Source organism: Xiphophorus hellerii, chromosome 2 (assembly GCF_003331165.1).
Source record: "Xiphophorus hellerii strain 12219 chromosome 2, Xiphophorus_hellerii-4.1, whole genome shotgun sequence".
Lineage (NCBI taxonomy): Eukaryota > Metazoa > Chordata > Actinopteri > Cyprinodontiformes > Poeciliidae > Xiphophorus > Xiphophorus hellerii.
In genome coordinates, this window is record NC_045673.1 from 7,575,984 (window position 1) to 7,590,520 (window position 14,537).

The following is a 14,537-nucleotide window of genomic DNA, read 5'->3' on the forward strand; positions in this document are numbered from 1 at the left end:
TTTGGATTCAGGTTTGGCAAAAATCATGCCTGGGTTTCAAAAACATTGGGTTGATCACAATTAATGGAAGTTTTGAGTATGGTAGTTGATAACTCTTACAAATAAGAGTCAGGTTGCTCTAGGTTTATTTTAGTTGGAATGTTTTTTTTTCCCTTAGGATATGTAGTCATCATTTGAAAGTTGAACTGTGTGTTTACTCAAGTTAGATGTCTAATTGTGGGAATGAGTCTGGAAACATGAAACATTTAAATATGACAAATAAGCAAATAATAAAAAAATAAAGACAGAAAGAAGTCTGTCAGTTGGCAAGTATTTATTCCATATTTGTACTACTGGAGATCAGTACTACACATAGATTAAGTATTAGCCATCTTTGAAAGCTCACAGCCATTTCTTCTTGGTAGACTAAAAAAGGAAATGTAAAATAAAATGTTAAAAACATAAAACAGCAGTTGTTCTTAAAATATTTCGGAATTTGTTAGTTCTGGCACTATATAACTATTTCAAACCAAAATTGTAGTTATTATTGCCAATAAGTTGCATCTATCATGGATATGATATTAAATGGTAAATAGAATGGTCAAACTTTGAGCAAACAAAGCATAATCTTATTTGTATTCTTCAGAAGTGTCTCATATATTTGCCAGTTTAACGTTCTGCCATGCTTGACGTAGAGAAAAAACATCACAGCATTTGTGAAACTAGTCACATAATTTCAAATTATTGACTTTAATACGCAATGACCACACAAAAAGGTGGTTCTAAAGTTGCATGGAAATTTAGATGTTTATATAAAGCCTTGACTGTCTGCCTCGCTTTCATCTGCTTTGGGACCACAAGCCCTCAGCAGCAACCATGAAGTGGACGGTGGTGTGGTTGTGTTTCTTCAGTTTTTCTGTTGCAATTCAAGCCAAACAGGGTAAGACTTACATATTTTAAGTCTTTTTTTTAACTGTTTTAAGGACTGCAAAACTTGATATTCTGTTTCTACAACAGTTTGCTATAAAAATAGAATAACATTTCTTGTTTTTATCTTACGTAGGGAAAATATATCAATAATGTATATTTTTCTTTTTAATTTTCTCTTTCTAGTTCGCAACCATGTCAACAACATCTGCAGCACTTGGGGCAGACAGCACTTTAAGTCCTTTGATGGTGATGTGTACCAGTTTCCTGGCTTGTGTGAGTACAACCTGGCCAAGGACTGCCATGGTTCTGACCCCAAGTTCTCAGTGAACCTTAAAAGGGAGGAAAATGATGGAAACATTGCAATAAGTTACATATTAATAACTATCAATGAAAATGCATTCTTCCTAAACAAGACCCATGTCACTGAAAACAGCCAACTGTAAGTATAAAAAGAAAAATTGCATATTTTTATAAAATAGAAAAAAGTGGAAATATTTTTTGTCCTTTTTTTAAAATCAGAGTCAGCCTTCCACATTACAGTAGAGGCGTAAGGGTGGAAGAAAGTGCATTTTACATCAGTTTTCAAGCTTCAAGAGTTGGCATCACTGTCATGTGGAACCGTGAAGATGCAGTCATGGTAAGAATTACCATAAAGAAACTACTGATATTACACTAAGTGCCTGATCTTTTAAAGGTTTGCGGGTACAAAAACAAACCTGATCTACAGACAAAAATGTAAACAGGATTGTGGACCAAAAGCGGAAAATAGCAGGTGCAATAAATTTTGTGTTTCCCTTCAAGAATATGCAAAACATATCCATCCTTCTTTGGGAGGAGGATATGCAAATATACTAAGTTACCACATGCAATGTGATTTACTAAAGCTGAACCAGATTGGTAGGTACTGTTTTTGAGTCTATATTTAGTATGTTTGGAAAAAAGGTGTAAACTAGAATGCAAAAATGTCTATGGTCACTTAGGCAAGCAGGAGGCAGAGATGCAATGACAGAAGATACTGTTTGCCAAATACATTTAAATAATATTTTTAAAATTCTAAAAAATGTTCTCCCGCAATGTACTGTAGATTTTCAGCTGTAGCATCACAAAGTAGTTTCAGCACACCATCACTCTACGGTAGGACATGTATGTGTTCATGCCCTACAGAAGCGTGAAGACTATATTTTTCTGAATATTCCACAAATTGTGCAGGTAAAAGACGTCTGCGTGAGACAGATTAATGCAACTGCACTACTGATAATATTTATGCAAATAAACCAAAATAAAAACTCCAAAAAAACTGGACATTAACATCAACCAGAAAAGAATTATAGAGTCAAAGGGATGTTGAAGGTAAAACAAATAAAAGGAAATGTCCTGTACTCAAGAATTCCTCCCCCCTCAAAGTACCTTGTGTTAAGGAAAAATGATTATTTTTAGTGCTTAATACAGTTACTCTTACGACATGTGTAAAAGTTATATTCAATACTCTTATTTGGAACAGTTTTTGTCTGAGATGCGGGATGGGGCCAAATAGCAGGCATTCAGACAAGCAGGGGCCTCCCGCTGTCACACAGAGCCATAAAATTAGCATTCCGATGGGGCAGAGGTACGGGAGTTTGGGGGAAGAGACTTCAGAGGTATCTGCGAAATCTCATCTCAGGACCTTTCGGCGCCAGGGATCCGCCCGTACCAGATAGGGATTAGCACTAAGTGGTCCGCCCTTTTGCTTAGACAAAAACCAGACGGCCCTCCAATCTTTGCCGTAAACCAGGGAGGTTCTTAAGTTTCTCTGAGTCCCTACGGGAGTTTCTAATTGGTCGAAGAACGGAACGCCTTAATTGAATATATTAAATTGAAGAAACACCCACTCAGTATAAAATTTCGTGTCAGCGCTAAAAATCCAGAGAGCGGCCACTATTTTTTGCCTTTTTGTTTGTCTTTGTTTTGTGTTTGTCTGTCTTCCCCTTGTCTGTCTTTATTTTTATGAGAAAAATGCATATCTCTGTACCTCTGCAGCTTTGTTAATTGATTCATGCGTTGTTTTGTATGGGATTAAACTCTGTGATCTGTGACGTCAACGCGCTCTGTTGTGTTTCACTTTCTCCAGCTGCAGCACCGCCCGCTAGGGATCCCGGGCCTTAAGGAAGAAAGAGCCAAACGTTTTGTCCAAAGTTAACGTTAAATTACCTCTTCCTTAATACTTGACAGCTCGTATCATACGGATTTATTTTGTAATAAATTATTATTGGGGTTGTTGGTTGTCAACTTTAATACAGATGTTTGCTTATTTTTAATGACTTAAATATTCTCATTATTGTTTTGTATTGCATTGTGACCTTATTTAAATAAAATGCATTATTAGTAGTAGTAGTAATAGTAGTGTAATTCCTCCAGTATATTGACGTTCTACAGTACTTCTACTTTCTTTCATCCCTACTCCAATCTCAGACACTGTCCATAACGGCAGTATGGCAATAGCATACAGAAAATCCCCATTAAAAGAGAGTGGTGTGCATCACTTTTGCTCCTGGAACCAATTCCAAGCATGCAGCTTTTCTGCTCACACAATTTCTGTTTGTTATTTGGAATCCTTGTAGATATAACTCTAAGGCCAAATCCTTTACTCACAGTCATTTACTGACTAAAGAAAATAACTTTCCTTGGAGGAGCACAAGCTAATCCTTGCAGAAAGCTGAGTATAATATCTGCATGAAATTCGATGTGATCATTTATTATGCACAGAATACACATTGCTTTAGAATACCAGAGGTATAATGAGTGTTATTTTAAGTAACAGAAAAAAATATGACTGTCCTTTTTTCTATTCTGTGTATTTCAGGTGGAAGTTTCAAAGAACTATAGAAACAAAACCTGTGGACTTTGTGGAGACTTCAATGGTGTTCCTGTCTATGATGAGTTCATTGTCAATGGTATCTTGTTCAATATCTGCATCATCTGCAATACAATGATGCAGATGATAATCTATCTTCTGCATCATCTGTTAATGATCACATTCAGGTCTTATAATATTGTCTTAATTTATCGTCATGATCAGGTTTTAAAATCAGCCCCATTGAATTTGGAAATAGCCATAAAATTCATCTGCCAAATGATGACTGCAAAGACCCCCATGAAGACGTAGACGAATCATGGAAGTCTGGAAATGTTTTAAGTTCTTGCAAGAATTTTGTGAGTTTTTCAGCAAGTTTATTTGGTAGAAAACATGGTGTTTTGCTTACAAGTAAAAAATGAATATTGTTTCTGTTTTCTGTTGATTGTTTTTCTCTAGCAAACCAGCTGTGAAAAAGCATTTCTCTCCGAATCCTGGAGTTCATGCAATGAACAAATTGACCCTGAAGCTTATATTCATGCATGTGTCATAGACATGTGTGCCTGTAACGACAATACCAGTGACTCCTGTGTTTGCAGCACAATGTCTGAGTTTTCTCGTCAGTGTTCCCACGCAGGCGGACAGCCACCCAACTGGAGATCTAAATTGTGTGGTATGTTTTATGTTGAGCTGTTTTTTCAACAGCTTAATAATTCAATGAATGAAGAACACATCTGACATATTTCTAAAAAAAACCAACAACACACAAATAGAGAATAATGTTTAGCTTTAAATAAATAAATTTCATACAATAAGTGATTAAAATGTTTGAAAGATTAAAGCATTTCTTAATATTTAGCAACATACAATATTTTAATTGAGACTGATAAATGATGACTGAATTGTAATTTAGTAATAAGAGCAGTCTGAGATTTGAAAGTCGCAAGTCATTTCCTTGTTTTATTTACTGCCTCATAGCATGAATAAATTACCACTTCCCTTTTTTTATACCACCATTTATCTTCACAGGTAAACAGTGTCCCTACAACATGCAGTATGAAGAAAGTGCTTTTCCTTGCATGGATACTTGCAAACATCAGGACACAAGATTAGTGTGTGAGGACCACAAAATAGATGGCTGCTTTTGTCCTTCCGGTTAGTTCTCTTCGCATGTAAAATGTGTACTCTGTCATTGTTAATTCAAAATTATCCAATGAAACTGTTTTTCTCTCAGGAACGGTGTTTGATGATATTTCTGAGAGGGGCTGCATCCCTCTGTCTGAATGTCAGTGCAAGCATGACAAAATCTACAACTCCGGAGAGGTTTACCGTCATGAAAATGCAAACTGGTATGCATGTTTTAAGGTGTCTAGAGAATTTATTTTTTGCATTGTGTGTTTATCTGGTTTGTCAAACAGACAATTGTTTTTTTTTATAGTACTTGTTCAAAAGGGAGATGGGAATGTGAGAACTTTGAGACACCTGTTGCCACATGTGCAGTTGAGGAAGGTTCACATTTCACAACATTTGATGGTACAGCCTTTACCTTTCATGGAAACTGTCGCTATACCCTGGCCAAGGTGGAAAGCAAGGTAATCCCATAATTCATAATTTACTGTTGTTAAAAAATACAGTGTAAGGGTGAACTTACAAAAAAATAAGTTGATTTCTCTTATTTATGGAGTATATTCATATGTTTCAGGATGGAGCAAGTCCAAATTTTACCATCCGAGCCTTGCTGGAACCATGTGCCCAAGAAAAGTATGACACTTGTTTGAAGGCTTTAAAACTCCATCTGGACGATGATTATGTAAGTTAAACACTAAAATTTTTGAATTCACTTTCTAGATTCACACTGATATTTAAATCTCATTGATGAAACACTGTATTTCTCTAGGTCTTAAAGTTCACATCTGATGGAACTGTTCAGCGTGATCAAAAAACCTTGACTTTGCCGTACTTCTCAGGTAGGTGAGACGATTAAAAAACTCACTTTACCATGCTGTTCTGAGCTTATATCAGGAACTGATCTCTCTGTTCCTTTATTTATAGGGGAAATTAGAATATTTCATGCTTCTTCCATTAACATCTTGCTTTATGCCAAGTTTGGACTACAAATTCAGATCCAACGTTTACCTGTCATGCAAGTCTACATCAGTTTGGAAAATAGCTACAAAAATAAGACAAAAGGTAGGTTTGATATTACTTTTGAAGTCACCCAACTTTATTTAAGGATCACTTTTCAAATTACGACTGAAAACTCACTTACACTAACACAGTTTAGAGTCCAAGCATTTGATGTTTCAACCATGTCTTTCAGGTTTATGTGGTACCTTCAACGATGTCTCTAATGACGACATGATGACTCCACAGGGGGTCATTGAAGGATCTCCATTAACTTTCAGTAACTCTTGGAAGGCTAACACACCATGCTCAGATAGAGAGGAAAGACTAAATAATCCCTGTGATCAGAGTTTAATGACTGGTAAAGCTTTTCTTTTAGTTGAGCAAGTAACAATATGACTAAAACTTCTTTCAGCATTTTGAAAGTTAATAGACATGTGAAAAAAAAACAAATTTTTTTGTATTTACTCATAGAGGATTATGCCAAACACTGGTGCGAAATGCTTCAAAATCCAAATGGTACATTTGCAAACTGTCATTCAGTATTGGATCCTAAAATATACTATCAGGTATATCATATAAGTTCTTTATGGACTTTTACTGCCTTTTTTGGACTGTAATTTACCTAGCGTATTTTTCTTTATCTGCAGCGTTGCCTTTATTCAACCTGTAACTGTGAAAACAGTGAGGACTGCTTATGTGCTGTCTTGACATCTTATGGTCGAGCTTGTGCAGCAAAGGGGAAGTTTGTGGCAGATTTTCAAAATGTTTGTGGTAAGGTATTTTTCATTTTTATGGGACTGATGACTATTTGTCAACCAGTGAACTCAATTAGTTAACTCTCATTTGTAAGCCACAAAACAGTCCAGTAACTATCCCCATGTTATCCACAAAACAGAGAAATACACAAAGAGCTGTCCATCAACTCAGATCTTCACTTACAATCACCAGAGATGCCAGCTGACCTGTAGTTCACTGAGCTCAGGACAGCAGAGCTGCACTTCACATTTCTTGCCAGTGGTTGGCTGTTTCTGCCCTGATGGTCTCTATCTGAATGAAAAAGACACTTGTGTACCCAAAGAAGAATGTTCCTGTTTCCATAAAGGAGAATACATTGAGTCAGGAAAGTCTATCGACATCAATCGTGAGCACTTGTAAGTCAGAAGTAATGTTAAATAATATCCTTGATTTTTATTTAGCATATTTGTAATAGATGGAGCATTGCATTTCTTTGTTTTTTAATTACTTTTTTGTGCTATTTTAGTGTGTGCACAAATGGAAGACTTGTTTCCCATTCTCAAAATAACAGCCCCCCAGGTCAGTCATCGAGCTGCTCATATCTATTCTTGCCCACATCTTTCATATTTAGAAGAAATTCATTTATGTAAATAATTTAGGCAACTATATGAATATGTAACATGTTTCTCCTTTTTCTTCAGAATGTAAACATCCAAAAGTGTACTTTAACTGCTCCAAAGCTACCCCTGAAAGACCCGGACCACAATGTGCTAAAACTTGTTTAAATCTGGAAAATGTTTGTGTGAGTTGCCATCATGTTGATCTTCTCTGATTTATACATACCTCTCCGCATCCATCTATCACATCATTTTCAATACATCTTATAAACATGTCTTGTTATTGTAATTTGATCCTCCTGCATTCTACTCTGCTCTTGTGAAAGAGTTATATGGAGACAATTTAACCACACAAAACATAAATTGTCCAAGTACCCAAAGATACAATTCTAACACCATAGATATAAAAAGACCACAAGTATTACAGTACTCCAAGACAGAAATTATGGATTCAGTACAACAGTTTGCTGTTTTTGTTCTTTTTGTTGCAAATACACTTAAATGGTCTATTGCCAAGTTTGTGCTGGAACATTAAAAAACAGTATAATTATTAATGAGTGGATCAATAGGCCTATTTGTCATGTTTCTTGACATAAAAGCAGCTAACCTCCACCATCCAGTTTCAAATCCGGTTTTAGCTCAAAGATTTCCCAAAAAATCCATAATAACGAGGCAAGCATTAAACAACTCACCTAACAGACTAACATAATTCTTCATTTTTTCCTCAAAATAAGCATAAAGGAGAAAGTGACAAAGGGGGTAGGAACAAGGATTTTAAAAAATTGAGAATACTTTCTCAATCAAAAAAAATGAAATAAATCACATAAATAGGTATTTGTATTTCTATTCCAATTTCTGTGTATTTTTATTCTTTCAGGACCCATCAGAGTGTGAATCTGGCTGCATGTGTCCAGCCAATCAGCTTGATGATGGCAATGATTCCTGTGTAAAAAATGTAAAAGAGTGCCCATGTCAGCATAATAGTCAGTTTTATAATCCTGGCAATCACATTTTTCAAGATTGCAACAGATGGTATGAAAACTTTAATACCCATTCTCAATCATTTTAAATGAAAGTTCTTGTAGAAATGAATGTTTCAAGGCTTATGGTGATAATGATTTCCTTTACCTGCTCTCAATGCATTTAGTACTTGCAAAAGTGGAAAATGGGACTGCACAAAAAATAAATGTTCAAAATCCTGCATTATTTATGGAAGTGGCCATCACAAGACATTTGATGAAGAAGAGTATGAGTTTCAAGGAAAATGTTCCTATGTTGCTGTCAAGGTAAATTCATCATGTTAACAGTAACTAAAATAACAATTGCACTCCAGATCTTCAGACAAGTGCCACTAAAAGAGCTTTTTGTTATGTTTCTTACTGACTTAATAGTACGAAACATTTCCACAACATTTAAAAGCAGTTTTGTTTTAATAACTACTGGGCATGAACAAACTGACTAATTGGAACAATCAGTAGAAAACAGAATTATTTAAATTCAAAAAGATAGTTACTATTTTAAAGTGACTGCATGTGTGGATATGTAAGTTTGTGTCTATGGGTACTTTTCTGTAACAAAAAAGCATATTTGTTATTTTAATTAGTAAAAATGGAAAGATTTAAAATACACTGTTGCCCTCATTATAATAGTTTGGTGAAAGAAAGCATCTTTACTATTTTAGCCATTCATGACTCTGAATTCTATGTGTGTAAATTACGATAGATTATTTGATCAGTTGATGCTGTTTTTTGCAGTAGTGAGGTACATTATGTAATTAACTTCTTTTTGTTTAGAACAAATGTTCCAATGAAACAGTAAATAACATCTTTCAAGTTATCACAGAAGATGAACTATGTGGATCGACAGGCACAACCTGTTCCAAAACTGTACTAATTCAGCTGGGGGTAAGAACAAGTATCTGTGCATGAAACTTAATCTTCATGTTATTGAGAGCTTTTAAAAATGGAAGTGCACAAGCATTTAATGTCATAAAAATATCATTACTACAAATGTAAATGTATTTCAAAATTACTGAAATCTCCTTGTCATTCTAGACAGCTGAAATCAAGCTCTCGGATGGAAAATTTGAAGAGAATAATTTAGGAAATAACCGCGACATATATAGCATAAGAAAGCAAGGCTTATATATTGTGGTGACATCCAAGATTGGTCTGACGGTGATATGGGATCGCAAAACATTTTTTCTGATCCAACTGGACCCAAGATTCAACGTAAGTCATATTGATTTTTCTATGTAGAGTAGAGGAGGTAACGTTTGGTCAGGATGTGGCTTATTTGGGGGCTGTGGTTTGAGGAGAGTTCTTTTGTTTTTTCCAAAGGCACGTTTCAGCTGTTGGAACCTTTTCTGGGTACTGTGGTAGTTTTCTGGGGCCATAATTTAACCCTATCTGTTTGTCAGAGGGGAACTTTACAAAAGAAAATCCCATTTAGGGAGGTAGAGCTTTGTCAGTAATTACAAATATTTGGAAAGAGTTTTATAGAGGGAGTGTGTTAAGCATTTTGACATTGCTTAGCACACTCCTGCTCAAAAGTAGCACACTACCTAAAATTTCTGATAAGAATTATAATTTTTTTCAGGATTATAATTCAGAGATCTCTTGGTAAAATCATTTCATAAGGTTATATTTTTCTGCAATTTGAAGAACTGTCAAAACAAGATAATAAATATAAGTTGGGATGTTTAAATTGTTCTGGAAACTAACTTTACTTTTCAAACTATGTTTGAGAGTGTTAACATTTGGGGAATAATCAACACCCAGTTGAAATTCCAACCAGAGCTATGCCACCTCTTCTTAGTAAAATCGCTTTAAAATTTGTTCGCCTTACTTTTTGTGGTTTGTTTTTCTGAAAGTCACAGCTTTTTATTTTAACAAGAGGAGTCTTTCTCTAAGCAACTGAAAAAGACATAGGGCAACATTGCTGCAGTGGGAAGAGTAACCCCTACAACGCCCGCATATATAATTCAAATGAATCTCACTGTTGTCAAACACAAACTCAAGAAACACCCAAGGTGAATAAGAAGCTTAAGAAAAAAATAATTCTGGGCAAAAATGTCCCAGTGCTGATGGACACATGATTCTACCTTTGGGCTATTATTATTGGAGCTGAAACAATTTTTAACTTCTACTACAGAGGCTTAAGGATATGTATGCATCAAAGGCAGGCAAAATGACTGGGAACAGATCTGCATTTTAAATACAGGGCAATGTTATCGTTCTATATATTATTGGATTTTTTGCCTACTCTTTTTTTCGTGCTGTCCTTTCAAATGTTTGTTAAAAGGAGCTAAGACAAACTATCCAACCCCTGACACCCAAAGAAAAATTGGTGTAAAATGGTTGAGCTTGCAAATCATCAAAGGTCAACCAGCACATTCTACAAAGTTGGGGTCAAGGTGGCTGCTGTAAAGTGACTGTTGTGTGTTTGCACAGGGTAAAGTGTGTGGCCTCTGTGGAAATTTTGATGATAATAGAAACAACGACTTCACTACCCAGAGTGGGATGTTAGTGACCAGCCCATTGGAATTCGCAAACAGCTGGAAAGTGGGTAGTGCATGCCCAAATGTGGAGGAAAACATTGATGCATGTAAAAAAGCACCCCATCGAGAGGCTTGGGCGAAATTGAAATGCAGCATTATAATAGATGAATTCAAAGAATGTCATGTTGAGGTAATGATGGCGCCATCTTTGCAATAGCAACGTCAATCTGGAATTATGAAACGAATTGCTAATGGTAAAAGGATCACTCTGAATAATTAAACAGGTAGATCCCCATCCATTCTATGAAAACTGTGTTAAAGACACATGTGCCTGTGATTCTGGAGGAGACTGTGAGTGTTTCTGCTCAGCTGTTGCAGCTTACGCCCAAGCTTGTAATGAGGCTGAAGTATATGTTGCATGGAGAACTCCAGACATCTGTCGTAAGTGGATCTGTTAATATATATATATATATTTTTTTATTTTTGCATTTTGAATGTTGAATATGCAAATTTATTACAAATATTTTGAGTTAGTTTCTGCACATTACAAAATGTCTGAGTATATTAAGTTGGTCTTATAGTATCAATAATATAGTCTTATTTGAAAAGGACAGAAACAGATTTTCTTTGTTTCATTCTAATACCCACCATTGTTGTCTGCATCACTGACTATAAAGAGCTGTTTTAGGGAGTTTCCCTATTCTTCTTTGGATTGGCTTGACACTACCACTATTGATTTAAGGTGTAAACAAGTTAATAACTGACAGGAAATGGTTAGTTTTAGGTCTGTAATAAGGTCTTGTAGTAAATAAGTGGGACAATTTCTTGCCAAGCTGACAACTGTCTCACAAAAGGGATTAAAATCTGTCTAGCTGATGTGATCCAGGCACAACAAACCCCTAACATGTTAATAACTTATAAACAGATGAATACAGACTCCAGGGGTAAGTCCAATCGTTGTTTACAAGCAGAAAGAGATACAGAAGGGATGGCTAATCACGTTAACAACAGCATATTATTGTTTTTGGATTGTAAAAACTGTGCTTTTGAGAAGTGCAGGGGACTTTAAATGTAAATGATTGGCAAGTGCGGCAATAATTTTAATTAGTTGTGCTGGACCACAAACATATTTAAAAGATCTCTGCTTTAAGAAACATTTCTGTTTCTGGTGATTTTAAAGGAATTTTTTTTTTTTTTTTACCCCTCCAGGGGGTCTTTTTGTGGGCTCTAGAGTCCCTTTTTTACGAAGTAGGCTGACAGGAAAGGGGGAAGGAGAGGAGGGAAGACATGCGGTAAACGTCGCCGGGTCAGGGAATCGAACCCACAACAGTCGTGTCGAGGACTTGAGGCCTCCAAATGTGGGTCGCGCTAACCCCTACGCCACCATGGCACGCCCTTTAAAGAAATTTTTGTCATGAATATCATCTCTTAAACCGTTTGTACATGGACATTTGTACTACCAACTGGCAGAAAGATGGAAACTCAGTTAATTTTAAGTACATCAATAAAGCTTTTAAGACTAAAACGGACAACAATATTAGCTAAAAAAGATACAAAGGAGTCTATCCTGAACTTGTGATCAAAACAAATAGTGCCTGTTTTCGCAGTGAGATCTGACAGGACATTTTAAGGAATTTTAAGACATATTACATTGGGGGTTTTTCACATTTATTTATACCAAAACATTTTTTTCAGCTATCTTTTGTGATTTCTACAACAATCCAAATGAATGCACATGGCACTACTCCAGCTATCCTCCAACACACTACAGTCCCTGTTTGAACTGCAGCCAAACTGTCCTAAGACTTGAAGGTGAGATTTTAATTTAACCTACTTTACATTAAAGCCATTAATTCTGCTGATTAAACTTTTGAAGTTTAATTAGCAGAAGATTAAATTTATGTTATAAGAAATTAAGATTTTAAAATAGGATAATTGTGTTAAACACTTTTCTTTTTATGTACTGTTAACTTGAATGATGTTCCACAGGCTGTTATCCTAAATGTCCAGAAGAGAAGCAGTGGTTTGATGAGAAAAAACAGCAATGTGTTGAAGTATGTGACGAGATACCATGCTTTCCAAATACAACAAACACAACTACAACTGAAACACCAACTACAACCACAACTACAACTGAAACACCAACTACAACCACAACTACAACTGAAACACCAACAACAACCATTACATCAACTGAAACACCAACAACTTCTACAACCACAACCACAACTACAACTGAAACACCATCTACAACAATTACATCAACTGAAACACCTACTACAACCACTTTAACTACAACTGAAACACCAACAACAACCATTACATCAACTGAAACACCAACTACAACCATTACATCAACTGAAACACCAACAACAACTTCTACAACCACAACTACAACTGAAACACCATCTACAACAATTACATCAACTGAACCAACTACAACCACTTTAACTACAACTGAAACACCTACTACAACCATTACATCAACTGAAACACCAACAACAACCACAACTACAACTGAAACACCAACTACAACCATTACATCAACTGAAACACCAACAACAACTTCTACAACCACAACCACAACTACAACTGAAACACCATCTACAACAATTACATCAACTGAACCAACTACAACCACTTTAACTACAACTGAAACACCTACTACAACCATTACATCAACTGAAACACCAACAACAACCACAACTACAAGTGAAACACCAACTACAACCATTACATCAACTGAAACACCTACTACCACCACTTCAACCTCAACTACTACGCCATGTACTCCTGGTTGTGAATGGTCAGAATGGTTTGATGTACATGATTCAAAAAAAGATAAAAATGACAATGAAACATATGACAACATCAGACACCATGGCCATGACATATGTTATCATCCTAAAAAAATTGACTGCAGATCAACAGACCTTCCTGAGAGGGCCCTAAGTGACTATTTGAGTGAAACTGGACAAAAGGTTACCTGTAATGTTGACAGTGGGCTGATATGTAAAAAAGAAGACCAGCCAAGACCAAACAAGTGTTTTAACTACAAGATACGGGTCTGTTGTAGCACATGTGAAATGACCACCACAACTGAATCTACAACTACAACAACCACTACTACAACTGAAACACCAACTACAACCATTACATCAACTGAAACACCAACAACAACTTCTACAACCACAACCACAACTACAACTGAAACACCATCTACAACAATTACATCAACTGAACCAACTACAACCACTTTAACTACAACTGAAACACCTACTACAACCATTACATCAACTGAAACACCAACAACAATCACAACTACAACTGAAACACCAACTACAACCATTACATCAACTGAAACACCAACAACAACTTCTACAACCACAACCACAACTACAACTGAAACACCATCTACAACAATTACATCAACTGAACCAACTACAACCACTTTAACTACAACTGAAACACCTACTACAACCATTACATCAACTGAAACACCAACAACAACCACAACTACAACTGAAACACCAACTACAACCATTACATCAACTGAAACACCTACTACCACCACTTCAACCTCAACTACTACGCCATGTACTCCTGGTTGTGAATGGTCAGAATGGTTTGATGTACATGATTCAAAAAAAGATAAAAATGACAATGAAACATATGACAACATCAGACACCATGGCCATGACATATGCTATCATCCTAAAAAAATTGACTGCAGATCAACCGACCTTCCTGAGAGGGCCCTAAGTGACTATTTGAGTGAAACTGGACAAAAGGTTACCTGTAATGTTGACAGTGGGCTGAT

General features: G+C 35.9%; 1 protein-coding gene across 1 annotated transcript; it reads left to right on the top strand.

The window, feature by feature from the left end:
* The first annotated feature begins 350 nt into the window (after positions 1-350).
* Positions 351-13,538, top strand: LOC116710516 (mucin-2). The gene is made up of 27 exons (XM_032549606.1): positions 351-919; positions 1,093-1,348; positions 1,429-1,546; positions 3,749-3,839; positions 3,965-4,098; positions 4,199-4,412; positions 4,769-4,894; positions 4,974-5,088; positions 5,178-5,331; positions 5,442-5,549; positions 5,637-5,706; positions 5,792-5,929; positions 6,060-6,224; positions 6,338-6,432; positions 6,514-6,637; positions 6,762-7,017; positions 7,128-7,180; positions 7,303-7,403; positions 8,096-8,250; positions 8,366-8,504; positions 9,012-9,122; positions 9,273-9,449; positions 10,671-10,907; positions 11,002-11,158; positions 12,413-12,529; positions 12,707-12,866; positions 13,529-13,538. The coding sequence occupies exons 1-27, from the start codon at positions 856-858 to the stop codon at positions 13,536-13,538; spliced, it is 3,645 nt and encodes a 1,214-aa protein (XP_032405497.1). The 5' UTR covers positions 351-855.
* Positions 13,539-14,537: the final 999 nt, after the last annotated feature.

Coding starts and splice junctions, on each gene's coding strand:
- LOC116710516 (XM_032549606.1), top strand. CDS start 856: ATGAAGTGGACGGTGGTGTGGTTGTGTTTCTTCAGTTTTTCTGTTGCA. Junction 1,349..1,428: donor GTCACTGAAAACAGCCAACT/GTAAGTATAAAA, acceptor TTTTAAAATCAG/AGTCAGCCTTCCACATTACA. Junction 5,332..5,441: donor TGGCCAAGGTGGAAAGCAAG/GTAATCCCATAA, acceptor CATATGTTTCAG/GATGGAGCAAGTCCAAATTT.